Here is a 17,551-nt window from a genome sequence, read left to right as displayed (position 1 = left end):
TAGACATCTCTGTTACGTCGCTAGCTTGATACGCGCATTGCCATATTTGTTGCTCTGCAGAAAATTATATGCAGATCCAAACTCCAATAAATGGAATTCGGGTGTGGGGAGTTGAACAATTCCCATGCCGTCTGAATCATGATAGAACAACACCGTCTGGGCATGCCTTTGGCGAAAGAAGCCCTTATTTCTTCTAGTTCGAGAGCTACCAATTGATAGGCAACCGCTGCATGAATCTGCCTTGGCGCAACGATTTTTCTATTGCTTAAACCCATTGCAATTCCCACCTGTCTTGCGAAGCACTTGGTGGTTCCGTTCCGAATTTGCGATGGACGATAATTAAGCATTTCAACATTCGACAAAGGTGAATTTACGTTGCGACGACAATACAAATGATAGGATCAAATTCGACGATAGTTCTCGCTCCACTGGCGGTCGTGCAGGCATGGCCCCCGGCAAACACAACAAACCCAGAATATCAGGGATGGAAACTATTAGCATGGGAGATACCACTTCTATCGATTACAGTTTTCATTGTTGGTCTACGAATATATGCCAAGAGGATGTATACGAAGCATGGGCTTGGAAGGGAAGATTGGCTGATTATAACGTCGACGGTTAGAAACCTCGAGTTTTTTTCAATCGCTTTAATGCTCGTCTTTGGCAGTAAAGCACATTAGCTGACATTTATTTAAAGTTTCTAACGACAGTGTTAATCACTTTACAATGTCTATCGACGAGATATGGATGGGTATAACGCGACTCTTATTCGCCTATATTATCGCCTTTATAGCCTTTCTGACCTCTATCTTTGCTTCTAGGGTATCCATCTCTGGGATTTTGCCCCTCTAGCCGATAAATTCCTTGAGCCTGCTCGCAAGGTATTTACGTCCGTTCAAAATATTACTTAGTTACCCACAATAAAAAAACTAACGGACTATTAGCTTGCATTCTCGATGGAGATTGTATTTACCGTCAGCATCAACTTGACCAAGCTCTCAATTCTAACTTTCTACCTCCGATTATTTCCTCTCGGCGTCGTATCGGTTCACCTTCACCGTCTAATATATGCTGGAATGGCCATCACAGTTCTTGCAATGTTGGCTACCCTGGGTGCGGCGATATTCCAGTGCTACCCTATCGAACATTTTTGGATATACAACATGGAAGGCCATTGTTACCCGACCTACCCAGCCCATATCGCCACAGCAATAATAAACAGTGTAACGGACTTCTACTGTGTGATTGTGCCTCTGGGAGAGATATGCGGGTTGACTAGAGTTGATAGGCGGGGCAAGTGGATAGTAGCCTCGTGCTTTGCTTTAGGTGCAATGTAGGTACCTTGCACATGATTCCCACGAGTCATTGGTTTTCGCTAACCGCAATACTAGTGTATGCTTTGCCGGGGTCATCAGGATCTACTTCACAAAACTTGTGTTCCATGATAGTCTATATGACTGGACCTGTACGTACTATATCATCTCCCGTATCGATCTTCATAGGGACTAATTCAAATTGCGAATTAAATAGGGGATAGTATTGGGTTATATATTGCTAGCGCGTTGGAATGCACACTTGGGATAGTCTGTGCATCGGTCCCTGCACTTCGGCCGCTATTCACTAGAACAACTGTCAGGGCTGTTGGAGATTTAGAATCAGACTTACACCAAAAACGGCGATCCGCCGCTCGAAGGAAGCGCCGCACAGGAACTGAAGCACCAGCACCACTTGAGTTTGTGACGACGGCCTTTAAGGAGAGAGATGCCGATTCTGTGACCCCACTCACATCGGGTAGCGAAAACTGGAAAGATGTAAAACTTTCCGACTCTCCCCACCATCTAAATGGTCGGAGAGCTACAAAATGGCCCCACTGGGTATGACCTTACGAATTACCAACGCCTTTTTCCAGCAATTTGTATTTTTTGTTTGCCTACTTTGTTAGGGGTTCGTATTTTGCCTGGGAGATTGTCTGGGGGGTGTGACTACGGGGAGACCCAGTCATCAGCTCGATCTGCTTGTGGCGGGACTCGGTTTTGCTAACTTATTACGACGTGGGCTCTGAGTTCCTACCCTTCGCACATTGCTCTCTCTCTCCCTTTTCTTCTTTTTTTTCCACGATTGAGTGTCAAGAGTATTTTCGGCCTTCTTGATACCCTAAAAAAGATAATTTCTCTATTAATATTAGACCTACGACACTTTCAATGACATTGCATTCATATATTTATACTAGGCGCTAGACGGAGTTTTTTTGGGAGGGATTTCTTCGCCGAAGTATATATCTTGCGTTTTACGGGTAACAAACGCTCACAAACAGCGTCGATAATATATTAATAATAATAATATGACATGGCAATAATGTTTTTAAATTTATATTATGTTCTGCCGCGTCGATAGGCCTTGTAGGCTTTCGGGTATTGTGTAACTAACTAGCTGTTAGCTTCTCGAAACAGGATATCGAACATTCACTGTATTTAAATGTCTTGGTTTTGACGGAGAATTGTTTTGAAATCCAAGACAGCCAATTTCCCCATGATCCCGAAAGGTTTCTGAAATTCGTGGTGAGTACCCGGATGTATAACTTCATTTTATTATACAATATCCTAATGGACATTATACGATATCACGTTCCCAAATCTACGGTTTATGATCCGAAATCCTCCCGCAATCTAGAAGTTGCACACTAATGTCGCTTTGGTTTATGGCTTACAGTCAGACACTTGCGCAATCCGGGCAACACATAAAATACAACAATGTATAGGGCTGTGTATAATTCTAATTATGTCAAGGACGCCAGAAGAGTTCTTTATTGAGGAGTCACAGCTTGATCAAAAAACGCAAAATTGCTATTGTGAACATTTTATGGTAACAAAGCCCATTAACTGAATGTTCATGCTCGTGTATGAGCTTGTGGATCCGAAGTTCCAACATTTTCAAAAATTTCATAATACAGCCACATGAGATCGCCAGAGGATTATGCTCTGAGGGCGTGGAAAGTTTTCAAATTTAGCATCACAACGGTCCAAGGGGCTTCTAACGACAACTGACAATTCCCTTTGATTCCCTCGTTGTATAATATAATTCTATATTTACGTGATCGTCTTTAGGATTCTACTCCTCGAGTGTGAATATCCCTGGACATCATCAAACTGGTCGTAGTCGCCTACGCTCCAATGCTCTCTACTTTCATTTATACTGGCGATATCCCGTGCAGGCTACATCACTCCGTATATTTCTTTCTGCGCTTTAATTCTAACAGCTAATTCATAGTTCGAAGTTTAGCCGATGTCACCGATCACTTTTCAACCAGGAATTTTCTCATGATCGCTACCCTACCTATCGGGGTTGGTCCATTTCTGATAATTTGGAAGGCCTTTCCGGAAACTAGGGATGTCTCTCTCGACCTAGTACAGTCTATTTTCGACGAGAGCTATAAGGATGAAATACGAAGAGTGAGGGAAGAAAAAGCAAAGAAGAGGAAGGCGACAAAGAAATCTTCGAAAGATGAGGAACTGGATAGTGAATCTAGTGAGGAAGAATCTTTAATGAGATTCGTTCACGATAACGCTGCCAGAGAATCCGGTCGGAATGGCGCTACACAAAAATGAAGACCCAATTGGGATATCTCTCGACCTCAGCCTCTACAACGATCCAATTGGGCCAATTCTTGAAGAAGATCTCGTCAGCGTAACTTTAGAGGAGGACGTAGTCAGGGGCCCTTCGTAACAGGATCTACTCTGGATACCATGCCGGAATCGGAGATCGAGATTGGAGTAGCTGTATAGAAAAGTTTGTGGATTTACATTCTTCCTTAACTTGCACTGATATCATGATTCGATCAGCCAAATGCTCCGGCAAAGGTTTTCTCAACGGCTCTATCGTCTTTCATATATTTTTTTAAGATTCTGTTTATTTAGCAGGGATATGATTAGGTATCTAGAATATTTATCAATCTATGTAACGGGTATAATAATAATGATAATAAGAAAATACAAGGGCAATGGACATAAAGCTTTACAAATCTTTGAGTATGCTGAAATCTGGGGTACCGAGACCCGTGACAGGGTCCCATCCTGTCGTCGCCTTCCAACCGGCACCAGGAATGCTTCCAGAGCATCCCCTGCTGGCCCCAGACGTAATATCAACGATTCCCTTCTTTTCAGTTGCAACCGTATATAGCCATGGGTTGAGGAAACCCAATGGCTTCTTGCCTCGGCTGATTCTCTCATTGTTGACTAGGGAGATGATGGCGGCAAAGGCTGGAGAGCTGGCCGAAGTACCTGAAACTAGCTGGTCATACCCGCCGACAAAGACGTGGAATCGAGACCCCTGAGCCGAAATATCTGGGAAAGCTCGTCCTGAGGCATTGTAATAATTTTTGAAAGTCGTTGCATCGGCCTGAGAGGACAAGTAGCTGCTTACTGCTGAATTTTGGTAGTCACGACGTGAGAAATAGTTCGAGAAACCGCCAGAGCTGAAGTATACAGCTTTCTCAGGCTGAACACCGACAGTTCCACCAACAGAAGTAACGAAGGGGCAAGTAGCTGGGAACGTAGGAACAAATCTCTTCTTGCCGTCTTTCGAGATACAATCATCACCCGGCCCGGAGTCACCAGAACTGAAGAGAACACTGACGCCTCGAGCTCCAAGCTGGCCGATCATGTTGCAAACTTTGATGGCATATGTTTGTGGGACAGTATGTTCATTATCGCCATAGGAAGTAGTGATTGTTTGGGGTAATTCCTCGTCGGAAAGTTTTAGCATATACTCCAGCCATTCGAGATAGGGTTCATTGGTATTAGGGTCAAGATCCACGACCGGTGGCGTTCCAGCAGTAGAGTAGTAAATGTTAGGAATTGGATTGCTAGCGCCGATAGTATATTGGATATCCAAATTCGCTTCAGTAAAATCCTCGCTTGGATGCTGAGTACATTTACCACTATTGATGGGCGTGCAGGTGAATGTGACATTCTTCGCATTGGGGATATATTTTTTCAAGAACTTAGACAAATCGTCGTTCTGAGCGTATTGTTCAAGGAAACCGTTGACTCCGAGCGTATTATTTGTCAGGATAGGTTTGTAGTCCTTGTATTTGTAGAGGTCTGCTAGGCATTCAGGTGTAATGCTACTTTGACAAGCTGCATCAATGCCTCCAAGCTTCGATTTCGAAATGAAAGCTGATTTAAGAACGCTGGGATCCTCAACTCTCAAGATTGTACTCTTCATAGCGCTTGTGCTTCCGAACAAATTAGTTGGCTGGATCAATGCGACACTTGAATGTAAGTTGCGGGGTACGCTGTATGAGAGTGTGCGAACAACATTCTTCCCGGTTTCCGAGTTTCGGAAAACTTTGTATTTGGCCTGGAGCAGCGATTCGGCTTTTCCGATAGTGGTAGGAACAACGATCCAGTCGTTCTTGAAACTAAGGTCGTCCCCGAATCCTTTCGACTCGAGCCAACTCTTGACAGCTGCAGCTGTGTCTTCGTGTGGGCGTAGTATATCATCGATTTGAGCTTGGTTCATGTGGTTGCCATACGAAGGATGCCCCGGAGTGCTCATGTCAATCAAGGCCCTTTCGAACTCTGGGACATTTTGCTGCACCAAGTGAATGCGCAGCTTGATAGGGGTGGAAAGATCTACAGCTTTGTCAGAAACCTCTTCCCAACCTTGAGGAGCGGAGGGAATGGTCTCAAAGGTCCTATACGGGGCGAGAGGGTGGGCATCGGAAATGCTGGCCAAGAGAGCTGGGAGAAGGAGGAGAAGTTTAGAGGTATACATTTTAGTTGATGTAGTACAAGAGCGAGGCGATCGAATCTTCTATCCCAGAAAAGCTACAGTAAAGAGGCAACGAATGGAGGGAAAGGTGTATTCCATTTATACACTTCCTCCCTCAAAATTGCTGAAGGGTTATATGGATTCTATGGGGGCTGGCTTTATAATGTGTACTCCCTAATCGTGCGAGCCTAGTCCTAGATTAGGGAGTTGGAATAGAATATCTCTTCCATAGGTTCTATGATCGCGAGGTCAATGGACAATGTGATCATACCTTACAGTTCCACGAATCAATCGCATTGACGAAGTCACTACACTAATTTAAAACCGGCCCCTCATCGACGGTCAGAAGCTTATAATGCGGTAGTAGTAGAATGGACCTACCCAAAACTGATAATGAGATGTGTGGGCCAGTGAGTGGAGCCTATTAACTGTCCATTCTAATACGTAATATCGATGAAGCTCCATGATCGATGATCTCGGATACCTGAGGGGGTATGGACGTGCGTTATCGGAGCTTTCAATCGCAGAATGACGAAAATCCAATATCCTAATCCCGGCTATAAAACAATCAAGAAATACTGTTAAAGCTTGATCGTCCTTGGCTAGGCTTAGCATGGTTTGGTGGCCGTCTTGGTTAATTTGATGTGCGACTTCCTAACTCTTCAAGGTGTGGGTGCTCAACGCCTGCCAATTAAAGGAGGTGCAGAGGAAAGTTTCGTGTTGAGCTGTGGTTGTCTCGTGCTGTCAAGGAATCTAAATCCCGCAATTGCAACAGTATCGGCAGACAATAGCAAACGGGATTTGTCGCCTAGGTCTTAGATGAATCCAGGGATGATATCTGGGTCAGCGGCTGTCTCCTCGACGTTCCCTCGCCGTGTTGAGCGAATAGAATGTTTTGGGGGAACTGCGAAGAGGTCATGTACTTGGCCTTGGTCATACCAAGAACTTTTAGCTGTACACCTTACGCCATATTGCTCTCTTGGAAAATATATCGACGGCTCGAGCGACAGCAATTAACTAGCTCTAAACTTCGTGTTTTCTGGTTCGAATTCAATAAAACTACATAGCTCGACCTTTTTTTTGTCACTAATTGTCCCGCCCCGTCTCCCCTAAAACCCTGCAAAATCTAGCGAATCTCAACCTTTAAATTGAATATTGGTGATGCCACGACCGGTTAAGTCGCAATCCCCCGAGCTTTATAAATCTTATAAATTTATATTTATGGCCAGGGCGACCACATCGTGGAGGCTAACGTGGATAGCCGGCCTACGAATCAAACCAGCAACCCGAATCACTAAGCGAAACTACACCAAAATTACTATGGCAAAAGGTGGCCTGACGACAACAGCAATATCACCACCAAAAAAATCACAAAAATATAACAATTATAGTTCCATAATCCCAAAGTCCTATTCTATTATTTCCACGTATATTAATTCAAGGTACATCGTTTGGTTGTTGTGATATTCACTCGTAAAGTTAGACTGTTTTACTATGGGTAGGTAGCGAACGCGTGATTTGTACTGCATTACGGCTTGTGTGTTGACTATGTTATAGAACTACGGGGGTAATAGTGTCGGTAGGCAGCGTAGACGGCAGGCAGGTGGGGGTGGTTTACAGGTCAGAGCTGGTGCAGCGGTGCCCCACAACCCAATTTGAGTGATTCGCCATGACGGGTGATTCGCAGGCCGGTTATCTTCGCTAGCACCCGGCCAACGCATTCTTTTGTTGCATGTTGCACTTGTAGTAATTAGCACGGCTTGAGCCGAAATGTCTCGGAAACTGTGTTGGTGCTGAGACTGAAATAGGAAATGTTTGTCTGAATCCAAGGTAACACGGGCGGAAAATTATATGCCGGGACAACACATTTGCTTTGGCCTGGCATTGCCCTATTCGAATTGGGTCCGCTATTCTGTACATTCGCAATTGAATTCATGCAATTAAATTCACGGAACGTCGAGCTCGAGTGTGGGGGGCAAATCGTTGAGATTTCGTTAACATAAATGCTTAGCCTGGCACGGTCTCTTAACTCTTATCAGCATTGGGCCCCGTAAAATATCAGCTTAGATGATACCATATAGACACAGAGGTGCAATGCAATGTATGGGTATGTGTATCCTTGAATTCTGAGCTTATGTGGCCAGCGAATTCGAAACTAGGTTGTGCAATCACGATCTCGATCCGAACTCGAACTTTGGTAGCCTCGCGCCGTCAATTTAAGCCTCGTATGTGTACCCATATAGATGCGATATATTCGACCCACGGCCGGCCTTACTCCTCTGAAAGAAAGTCACAATATCACCTCCGTAGCGAATAAGTCGAAGAAAACATCAACAACAGCTAGTGATTTAATATTTCCTGCCATTGAACATGCTAATCAGGAACGTTGGCTCGGACGCGATTGACGCCAACTCCAGCGATGGCGCCTGCATGCAGCTAATTCGGAGCCAATACTTCCATACGAACATGGTATAAGTCCTTCCGAGTCGATGAACAAGGGGCGTTCTGAGAAGCTATTTTATCCTGCAGCTGTGTCTCTGAGTCTCTGACTAGAGTGTGACGGGTTGGCAACATTTAAGTGTGACAGTCAGCGACTAGCTATGACACGTAGCTACCAAGATCAGAACAAGGTACGAGACAAGTTGAAATTCAGAGCCGTCCTAGGCAAACGGATAGGTCGATAAAAGTTAAGTAGGTGAGCCGTAAGAACAAGGAGAGTTCAGACAGAGGCAGCGGATCATTAGAATATTTTCGAAAAGCAAGGTGGATGTCGTTACGAAATGGGGGAAAACCTTGTTTGAGAAGTTAACTGGCCCACCGCAATTACATGTGCCGCGCGACAGAACAACCTCGAGTACGTGGAGCTTAAAAAAAATGAGTTCAAAAAGCCAGGGATGTATTCAGCCTGTACCAAAGTTCCTATTGTATCTTCTCGGAGCTAGAAGCCCCGCCAATTAGAAGCGTCGACTTAGCTCTTACAAGCAAAAAAAAGTATGAAGCGGAGAAATCTGTAAGCAAGCGATACCCCTGCTTGTTAACGGGTGTGGCTTGTAAACAAGCTTCACGATGGCAATATCCAGGTTTTATGACGTGGGTGTCCCGTCTTCAACTTTCGCTACCCCAGAAAAAATATATCCCAGCCGAGGATTCCCTCGGTACCATTACTAGTATACTACGTAGAATCATTTCCCCACCAGCGTTACATCAAAAATTAGGATAAGGTCGTGGAGAAGCTTCCTCCGAAGTGTGTATCAAGCCTTGCTTGTGGATTGTCTTGCAAGATAGCACGCGCATATGTCTGGCTTAAGAGTCCCAAGGCAGCAATCGCAACCCCTCCTCGAACTTGTCGATCAAAATTTACAAGGTTAAACCTAGAAACTATGGGTGATTTGCTGGATTTTGTGAAATATAAACGTCACATGTGAGCACTATACAGGACGGGAACTCAAGATGCTGGGCGATTGTTCCAGGGCATGGATACAAGTTTGCATATTTCGGTATCCAGGTTCGAATGATGAGTGTAGATATCGTTCTGTAGGACAAGAGATGTTAACCATGGCAATAATGCCAAGATACTGGCGGAATTCCTTCGATATAAATACAAGGTGTAGAGCCTATGAGGTAGCTGTATGTTATTTGAACTCTTGTAAACCTTAAGTGCATGCGAGCTTGTAGCTTAGAGCCCCGTTGTCCTGAACTTACAATCTACTTGTATCTGCCTTCACGATGCGGAGAATTAAAAATGGTAAGTAACTCTATATTTTCTTGGATGGCGACTTGATAGCGAAAGAATCTAGTAGCTAACTGTCCTATGCCATAGTGTACGGGATATGTTTCATCGCCTCTATAGGCGGTGGCCTCTTCGGCTTCGATATCAGGTACCAAGCCGCTTCAACCTAATGTAATGTTTCTCCGCTTTCTAACAAAAAGTTTAGCTCGATGTCAGGGGTGTTAGGAACACAAGCTTATATCCGATATTTCGATAATCCACTGGGCTACAGAGTAGGCGCATTTCACAAATACGACGTGCATGCTCAAGAAAATAAGTACTAATATTATATCCACATGATGTAGCAAGGGGGTATCAGTGCCGCCATGCCAGCCGGGTCTTTCGCGGGATCGGCTAGTTCGTCTTTTATCGCTGATAGATTTTCACGACGAACATGCCTTCAAATCGCCTGCATAATCTGGACTATCGGTGCTATGTGGGTCTCTATTCCATTTATGCCAGTGCGGTGGATCATTACTGATGGCTTCAACTATGAGTAGTATCCAGGCGGCTTCTATCAACGTTGGAATGTTGGTTGCTGGTCGTATTATTGCCGGATTCTCTGTTGGCATGGCCTCTTCAATGGTTCCAGTCTATCAATCCGAAATAGCGCCGAAGGAAATTCGCGGTCGAGTCGTATCACTTCAGCAGTGGGCTATCACATGGGGCATCCTGATTCAATACTTTATCCAATACGGTTCATCGTTTGTTTGTGGCGGGGCACATAATCCGGATCAATGCACCTCTGCCTTCAGAATCCCATGGGCGGTTCAAATATTCCCTGCTGTTATACTGTGAGTGCTTGTGGCGCTACAACTATCTGGAGATATGGTGCTGACAATGGTACAGATTTGTGTTACTATTCTTCTGTCCTTATTCACCTCGTTGGCTGGCTTCCCAAGATAGGTGGGAGGAAGCGAAGCAGGTCCTGGCCGATTTGCATGGGAAAGGAGATCTTAACAATGCGAAGGTTGCCGCAGAATATATTGAGATCGAAGAGGCTATTCGTTTTGAGCGAGAGCAACAAACGACTTCATGGCAGGATCTGGTGGCGCCGAAGATTCGCAAGAGGGTACTCTTAGGTATCGCTATTCAGGCTTGGTCACAGCTTACCGGAATGAATGTTTTGATGTATGAAGGCCCCTAGCACCTCAAAGGACAACTTTCAAACATAGAAGGATGCAAGAAAACTAACTTACCTGGTCACATAGGTATTACATTGTCTATGTCTTCCAAGGAGCGGGGATCACCGACCCTCTTCTACCCGCTTCTATCCAATACGTCATTAACGTGCTCCTTACTTTACCCGCAATTCTCTTCATCGATAAGATAGGTCGTCGCCCACTTCTTCTCGCAGGATCCTTCTTCATGATGACCTTCCTGTTCATCACTGGCTCTGTCCAAGCGGCCTACGGCCAACGTAACGATGACCCGGATTCCGCTACCACCTGGGTAATGGTAAACCACGAAACACAGGCGCGCGTCGTCATCGCCTGCTCCTATCTCTTTGTAGCAACATTTGCTACAACTTGGGGCCCCTGTAGTTGGACCTACCCGGCCGAAATCTTCCCAATGCGAGTCCGAGCAAAAGCTGTATCTCTTTCCACAATGTCTAATTGGCTTTGGAATTGTGTATTAGCATTCGCAGTCCCGCCGTTGTTGCGTTCTATCAACTGGAAAATGTATTTCATTTTCGCATCTTTCAACGGTGCTGCTTTGATTCATATGTTCTTTACGGCTGAAGAGACCAAAGGACGAACATTAGAGGAAATGGATGACGTCTTTTCGGGTAGTTGGTGGAAGGCGTGGAAGAAGAAGGATACGTCGAGTCGGTTGGATAGGGAGATTGCTGAAATAAAGGGGGTGGCGGAACATGATGAGCATGTTCCAAGCAAAGCTACGCAGTAGGTTAGGGTTCGGAGTAGTAGTATTGTTTCAATATTGTTCTTTATTATGCTTTGTGTTTGTCTCTGCGCAGCACCACTCGGGTCTGGGTACGAGACAAGCCTTATGTCTTCTCTTGGAAAACCGGATTAAACTTTGTCGGAAAATCGGAGTGTGAGTTACAATATCGTATGCTCCAAGATCGGAAACGTTTTATGATTTCGTATTGGTAGGTAAGATAAATTTGCAAAATGAGGATCTAACTAGTTTCACAAAGTCAAAACTCTCCATTCTTATCCTTTGTTTCGACTCCGAAAAACGACTGCAGAACCTAGAAGGGTAGACCGAGCTAATTTAGAAATCCGTGCGAGAGACAGGGAAAATTGTAAGCCTATCAACTTTGTTGGGATTTTTGCGTTGCCTTCCATATCTACTTCGGCGGTGATCTAGTGACCGGTAATGTTTCTCATGATTAATGATTGCATCGGACCGAGGACTTGAATAGTATCCGGAGAGCAGACGCAGAGATAGCGAGACAATGCAGAAGCTCTAAACCAGACACGGCAAAGGCCTGGATGCGAGGTTTGTCGTCGGATGCTGCTTCACTGCATCCGGGTCCTAATTGGGTGATTTAATGCAAGGTATCTCTCAGGCTGGGCCCATAATGGTGCAGAAGCTATGACCTTGATGGAGTGAGAGTAAAGAAAACTCGCAAAAGCATAAGCATGCCTCATTTCTGGCTTGCCCTTCCAAGTCGTAATTGCATCGATTCCCATAATGATTGCCCTTTAAACGATAGATCCGCTAGTTATATATAGTGAGCCCTTTGGTATACATATGGAGAGGCGGATATGAATGATATGATGCAGAAAGCGACAACGCATCGGTGCATTTAAGACTCAATATTTACGAGCCCGAACTTGATTCTGCAGAATCCTTGCATATGGTCCTACACATGAACAAAAAGACGGGGCCACGGGCTCTCCGCGAGTGTATTTGAGGCTCGCTCACTATGGCCGGGGTGGGAGATTCTAGGACAGACTAACTGTTGCGGAGCTAGTTTTAAGTCTTTATTTAACGTCAGATCAGATCAGCTATATCTTTGTCAATTCGATAAACATTTACCACGATTTGACTCGATAAGGATCCAACATCACAGCTTTCTGCGCGCCAACGAATAGATTCAATCAAACTAAGCACCGTACGTAATATGTATTCTTAGGTACTAGTTATTCCGGCTCCGAGATTGATCTTCCCCCGTTCATTCATCGTTCTCGCCCAGACAATTGCAAGCCAACTCATGGACGCGAAAAGATTTGCCACGAGAGGTATGTATACAGTAATGGTTGTAAAGGTATCATACCGGTACGAAAGTAGTATCGTGGCTACTCTACCGGAATTTGAGCCAAAGTCGTGCACAATTCAACGGATCCTAGGAGGGGCCGCCATATTCCACTTTCGAAACTATCGAGTTGGAATCCTTTCGCCATGTTGGCCGCGCATTCGTACATATCCTTATTTAATTCCTCGAACCTTACGCTAAAACTTTCTGGTCAGCGGCTGATATTCAAATCAAATCTCAAATTTCTACAGGCAAAACTCTATGAACAACAGGATAGCAGTGTTCTACTCATTCCGCCTACGCAAATTATTGCTGTAGCAAAATACCTAATGAACCCCTACCACATATTCTATTCTAGTATCGACCAGGACGATTCACTCCCCAACCAGCCTTTCCATGGCTTGTGCCGGCCGAGAAAATATTTGCTCTCAGGACATTTAATGACCGATCCAGCAGTCAGAAATTCAAATCTAGGGGAGAAATCTCCTACGACTTTCTACCCTCGATATTCATATCCAAATCAAGACCCCATGCCCCCCGGAATCTATACCAGAAAGATGGCTTCGAACGTAGGGCTGGGTAGCCAATTAAATCCAATCGTACTAGGATCAGACAACGACGATATAGTTTATCAGGAAGAGTCGCTGTCGACTGCCTATAAGTGCCACCGGATGAAAAGCCCTCGACTGTATACCCAGAATCCCGAGGATGCAAAATTATGCAATATAAAGAGGAAATCGGAGTGTGCGGGGGCAACGGAGGGTGAGGGTAGCTTCTTCCTCGTAGATCCAGCTCCACCTCCAAGAGGGATGACTGTACCTTCGGGCCACCAATACCAATATCAAGAACTCAAAGAGACAAGGACATATAGCTTCAAGCCCACCCCACCGAGTGCTAATGAGGACCTAAGTTTTTTCCCCCCTGGTACATTTGATAATCAACCTACGACCAATATCTGGGGTGGTAATCTTCTCATTAATCCATACCAACCTCTGCCATCAAACCATCTCTCATATCCAATCCCAGGCTCTGATTCTAAAAACATAGTCGATCTTGATCAACCACCAGCATACGTGCCATTTCCCCCTACGATGGCTGTCCCGCCAGGCAAACCTATGGACCCCTGTATCGAATCTTCTCGCTCTCGTAAGCTTGCAACTTCCCTTGGAAAAAAGGGTGGGGGATACTTATTAATTAATTTTTGATTCCAGCTGGCGTAGGATTGAGACGAAAGGCATCGGCCGTCTTATCCCCTGATGTCCCCGCTGACTTCCAGAAGATCCAGACTTTCTTCGCCCAATTCCTAGGAGAGGAGCGGTCAGTTACTTTACCATGTCCACACGGACCCTCGGCTCTGTCCTCGATATTCGATGTTATAAAGTCCGTCGACAGAAAGAAAGGGGCTAATCTACCTTACAACCACCATGGAAAGACCTGTTTCTTCAAGTGCCCCGAGTGTAAGATGATAGTATGTGCTGGTTGTGGCTCGAAAGTCGGGAAACTTAGAGTCCCTTTCAGCGATATCTCGCATCGCTGCATTGACGCCTATCTCTTGTCCTTTGTCCTTGTTCTGGCAAAAATTGATGCTCGCTGGCAGCTGAGAGAATTTAGCTCTCGGAGTCTCGCTCCTCAGAAGAAAGTTAACGCGTCGGCCTCAGCCATGGCTTCAACTTCTATCCAAACTAAAACACTGCCACCTCTTCAGCATGTATCCTTAACTCCACCTTCAAAATCACGGGCTGGGACAGGATACGGAACAGGTCAGGTAGGTGGGAGGAAATCCGCATCGAGAAAGATTGTAAAGACTGCGGCAAAAATAAAACAAGAGTCCGAAGACAACAACTATCTCACAGGCCTCTTGGGCCGTCTGGTGAGACTAACAGCGGACGGCGCGGGCGAATTGTCCATGACTACCCTTCTCGAGGAGAGGAAGGATTTGCTCGTCTCTATCATCAAAGTCAGTTATCTACCAGAGCTTATAGGAAGCCTAGTATGCAACGATTCCATCATGGATATTGACATCCATAACACCTGGGAGATGTATTCAATGTGCCTGAATTTGCTTCAATTCTTCTCAGCATATGAGCCGCTACTAGAGTTTCTGGTCACCGGCCCCCAAGAGAAAAAGTCCTCTCCGGGGATCGCAAACCTAATCAAAATGCCCAACCTCGATCAGTTGAAAGGATTTGCGCCGAACAAGAAGCGTATGGGGGTTCTAGCAACTCTAAATCCCGTAGAATTTGTGCTCGCAGAAGGATTCGACGGCATCGGCCAATCCATCGTGCATTCTCTCCCAAGGCTAGCCAAACAATGTCAAGCATTTATGAACAATGCGTCCCGACTCCTATATCAAGACGAGGAGACCAAAAGACTTTTGTCGTTATGTGATAATGTTGAGACAACAGCGATCGAGCTCGACAAGCGAGCACAGGAATTGAGGGAGAAGAAAGATAAGGCGAGGCCGTCGCCACCATACAAGAACTCGCACCCGGCATCTTTCTCTCCGGATAGCCTGGCGCACCCTATCTTTTCTTCGTCTCGAGGTCCCTTCTCCTCGACTAGCGCTCAGAAATCCAATCCGTTCGGCGTTTCCGCTACTGTACAACAAGAGTGCAGACATGCATTATCTGGCTACCTACAATTCAATTATTCATATAAAGTTATAGATACCCACAGCAGTGCCAACCCCCATACTATCTTCTACGGTAATAATCCTGGGCACTCCAGCGCCACAATTGGTTGCATGAGACGGCTTGCCAAAGAGTTAACTGTCTTGGCTACCGGTCTCCCTCCTGGGATTTACATCCGGGTGCAAGAAGATCGTCTCGACTTTTTCAAGGCCATTATCGTCGGCCCTGAGTCATCACCATACCACCTGGGCCTGTATGAGTTTGACTTCACTATTCCGCCCGATTACCCAAACACCCCTCCGTTGGTTACGTTTAAGACGACAGGAGGGGCCCGCGTCCGATTTAACCCCAACCTCTATGAAACTGGGAAAGGTACTCTTGACTTGTATTAATTCCACGTCTAATCACTAACCCATCTTTCCTATAGTTTGTTTGTCAATCCTTGGAACCTGGGGCGGTTCCGCCTCTGAACAGTGGCAGCCCAAGACCTCGACTCTACTCCAAGTCTTGGTCTCAATTCAAGGCATGATCCTCTGTGCAGAGCCATACTACAACGAACCCGGTTACGAACAAATGTTCGCCCCTAAGGCGTCTAAATCATACAATCAAAACGTCCAACTCAATAGTATGCGTCTCGCTATGGCTGACTGGCTGGCGTACTCTGGTTTGTGGGATGTATGTCGACAAGCCTCCCCATTTCCTCAGCAGAACAAGGGATTTAAAATGACGATTACTGGTTACTGACGTTTGACACTGTAGGAGGTTGTTCAAGCGCACTTTCTCGCCTATGCCGAGGAGATACTATCCACGACTCGTGACTTCGTTAATAAAACCAGCAATAATGACGCCCCTCCTCATAATACGGCAGGTTTTGCGATACCCCAGCCCATGCCAGCGTTTGGAAATCAATTACACCCACTTATGCCAACCCATGATAGCATGAAGACGGTCATGGAGAACATGCGCCAAGTTCTCGAGGACACCATGAAATTTCGATTACCTAAATTCTTGGCCGCCGGTTTATGGAAAGAGCCGTCTGATTCGATTAACTTAACTGACAGCGTTGACGAAAGCTCAGAATGAATATGTTTTGGTGTTTTTCCCTTGAAGATTCGTTCATCGCCATTGTTGTATCGATAGCCATATCAATTTGAGAACCTGTTGACAATACCATGATGAAACAACTGAGCAACGAGCTCAGTATACTGCTAGAAATTACCAAACCCAGTGAAGGTAATGCCAGTAAACAATTATTTGGGACCGTCCATCGTGAAATTTAGTTTCACTCAACCGTTTTACCTAAAAAATCACTCGGTTGTGGCTATGAATGTCGATAGATGCTTGACCCCATATGCCTATGCATGCCATGATCTCTATATCTATTCTATCCGGTAGTTAACGCGATTGTACAACAACGCCATTTTTTATGAATTACATCGGTACTCCAAATTCCATTCGACTTGTATTCGTTATCACCGGCTGTGCAGTCTGGGGATTCGAAGTTGATTTGCTGTAGATAATAGCCTAAATCGTCTTGCCAGACCTCGCACACAGCGAACCTCAACAACACAAAAAATGCAACAACCTGCCGAGTTACACTAATTTGGCTTGGCTGGGTGGGGTCTCGAGACTAGGTCCTGCGCAGGCCTGCTAAGCCTCCACCATGTCCAACTTACCCCTCCGCGAAACCCGACGGTGATATGTCGATTTCTAGAATGAATCTGCTGTTCCAAGTATAGTATTTCCGAATTGCCATGTGTGTCATGATATCATGACTTTTCGCCTAGGAGTTAACATGGAGACCAGATCTGGCTAGACGGTGTGGATGTCACTAAAACTATGCGCATGGGTAAATCTAGAAAGCCCCGTAGGGTTATATAAGCTACCAGTTTTTGCCATCTAGTTCCTATGTTGCACTAGCATCTATAAGCTTTTCAGTTCCACAGAGCGGAGTATAGTACTCGCGATCCATATATATATAATTCCTAAATAAAACCCACAGCCGTTATAAAGCGCCGAACTCCTCTTGCTTCCTCTTCAATGACATCAAACAACAATATTTTACCATCATACGGTGATGATGATGAATCCATCAGCCACTATACCCTCAAATACACCGGCTTCAGATTCCAAGCCTCTATCATCCCACTCTTC

General features: G+C 45.3%; 4 protein-coding genes across 4 annotated transcripts; 3 read left to right on the top strand and 1 right to left on the bottom strand.

Annotated features, from left to right (window-relative positions):
* Positions 1 to 392: 392 nt before the first annotated feature.
* DFL_008442 (uncharacterized protein) lies at positions 393 to 1,880 on the top strand (the record flags this gene model as incomplete). The annotated part of the gene is made up of 6 exons (XM_067638178.1): positions 393 to 617; positions 698 to 751; positions 822 to 881; positions 945 to 1,333; positions 1,392 to 1,465; positions 1,531 to 1,880. The coding sequence occupies 6 exons, from the start codon at positions 393 to 395 to the stop codon at positions 1,878 to 1,880; spliced, it is 1,152 nt and encodes a 383-aa protein (XP_067486091.1).
* A 2,131-nt stretch (positions 1,881 to 4,011) lies between these two features.
* Positions 4,012 to 5,775, bottom strand: DFL_008441 (uncharacterized protein; the record flags this gene model as incomplete). The annotated part of the gene is made up of 1 exon (XM_067638177.1): positions 4,012 to 5,775. One exon carries the CDS (start codon positions 5,773 to 5,775, stop codon positions 4,012 to 4,014), a length of 1,764 nt encoding a protein of 587 aa, XP_067486090.1.
* Positions 5,776 to 9,498: 3,723 nt separating this feature from the next.
* DFL_008440 (uncharacterized protein) lies at positions 9,499 to 11,449 on the top strand (the record flags this gene model as incomplete). The annotated part of the gene is made up of 7 exons (XM_067638176.1): positions 9,499 to 9,517; positions 9,593 to 9,650; positions 9,708 to 9,774; positions 9,847 to 9,977; positions 10,042 to 10,335; positions 10,391 to 10,672; positions 10,753 to 11,449. The coding sequence occupies 7 exons, from the start codon at positions 9,499 to 9,501 to the stop codon at positions 11,447 to 11,449; spliced, it is 1,548 nt and encodes a 515-aa protein (XP_067486089.1).
* A 2,409-nt stretch (positions 11,450 to 13,858) lies between these two features.
* On the top strand, positions 13,859 to 16,480 carry DFL_008439 (uncharacterized protein; the record flags this gene model as incomplete). Its single annotated transcript, XM_067638172.1, has 4 exons — positions 13,859 to 13,913; positions 13,979 to 15,769; positions 15,825 to 16,072; positions 16,157 to 16,480. 4 exons carry the CDS (start codon positions 13,859 to 13,861, stop codon positions 16,478 to 16,480), a joined length of 2,418 nt encoding a protein of 805 aa, XP_067486088.1.
* Positions 16,481 to 17,551: the final 1,071 nt, after the last annotated feature.

Source organism: Arthrobotrys flagrans (assembly GCF_004000055.1).
Source record: "Arthrobotrys flagrans strain CBS H-5679 chromosome Unknown unitig_1, whole genome shotgun sequence".
Taxonomy (NCBI): domain Eukaryota; kingdom Fungi; phylum Ascomycota; class Orbiliomycetes; order Orbiliales; family Orbiliaceae; genus Arthrobotrys; species Arthrobotrys flagrans.
The sequence above is the reverse complement of the archived record's forward strand: the minus strand, read 5'-3'. Positions and strand labels throughout refer to the sequence as shown.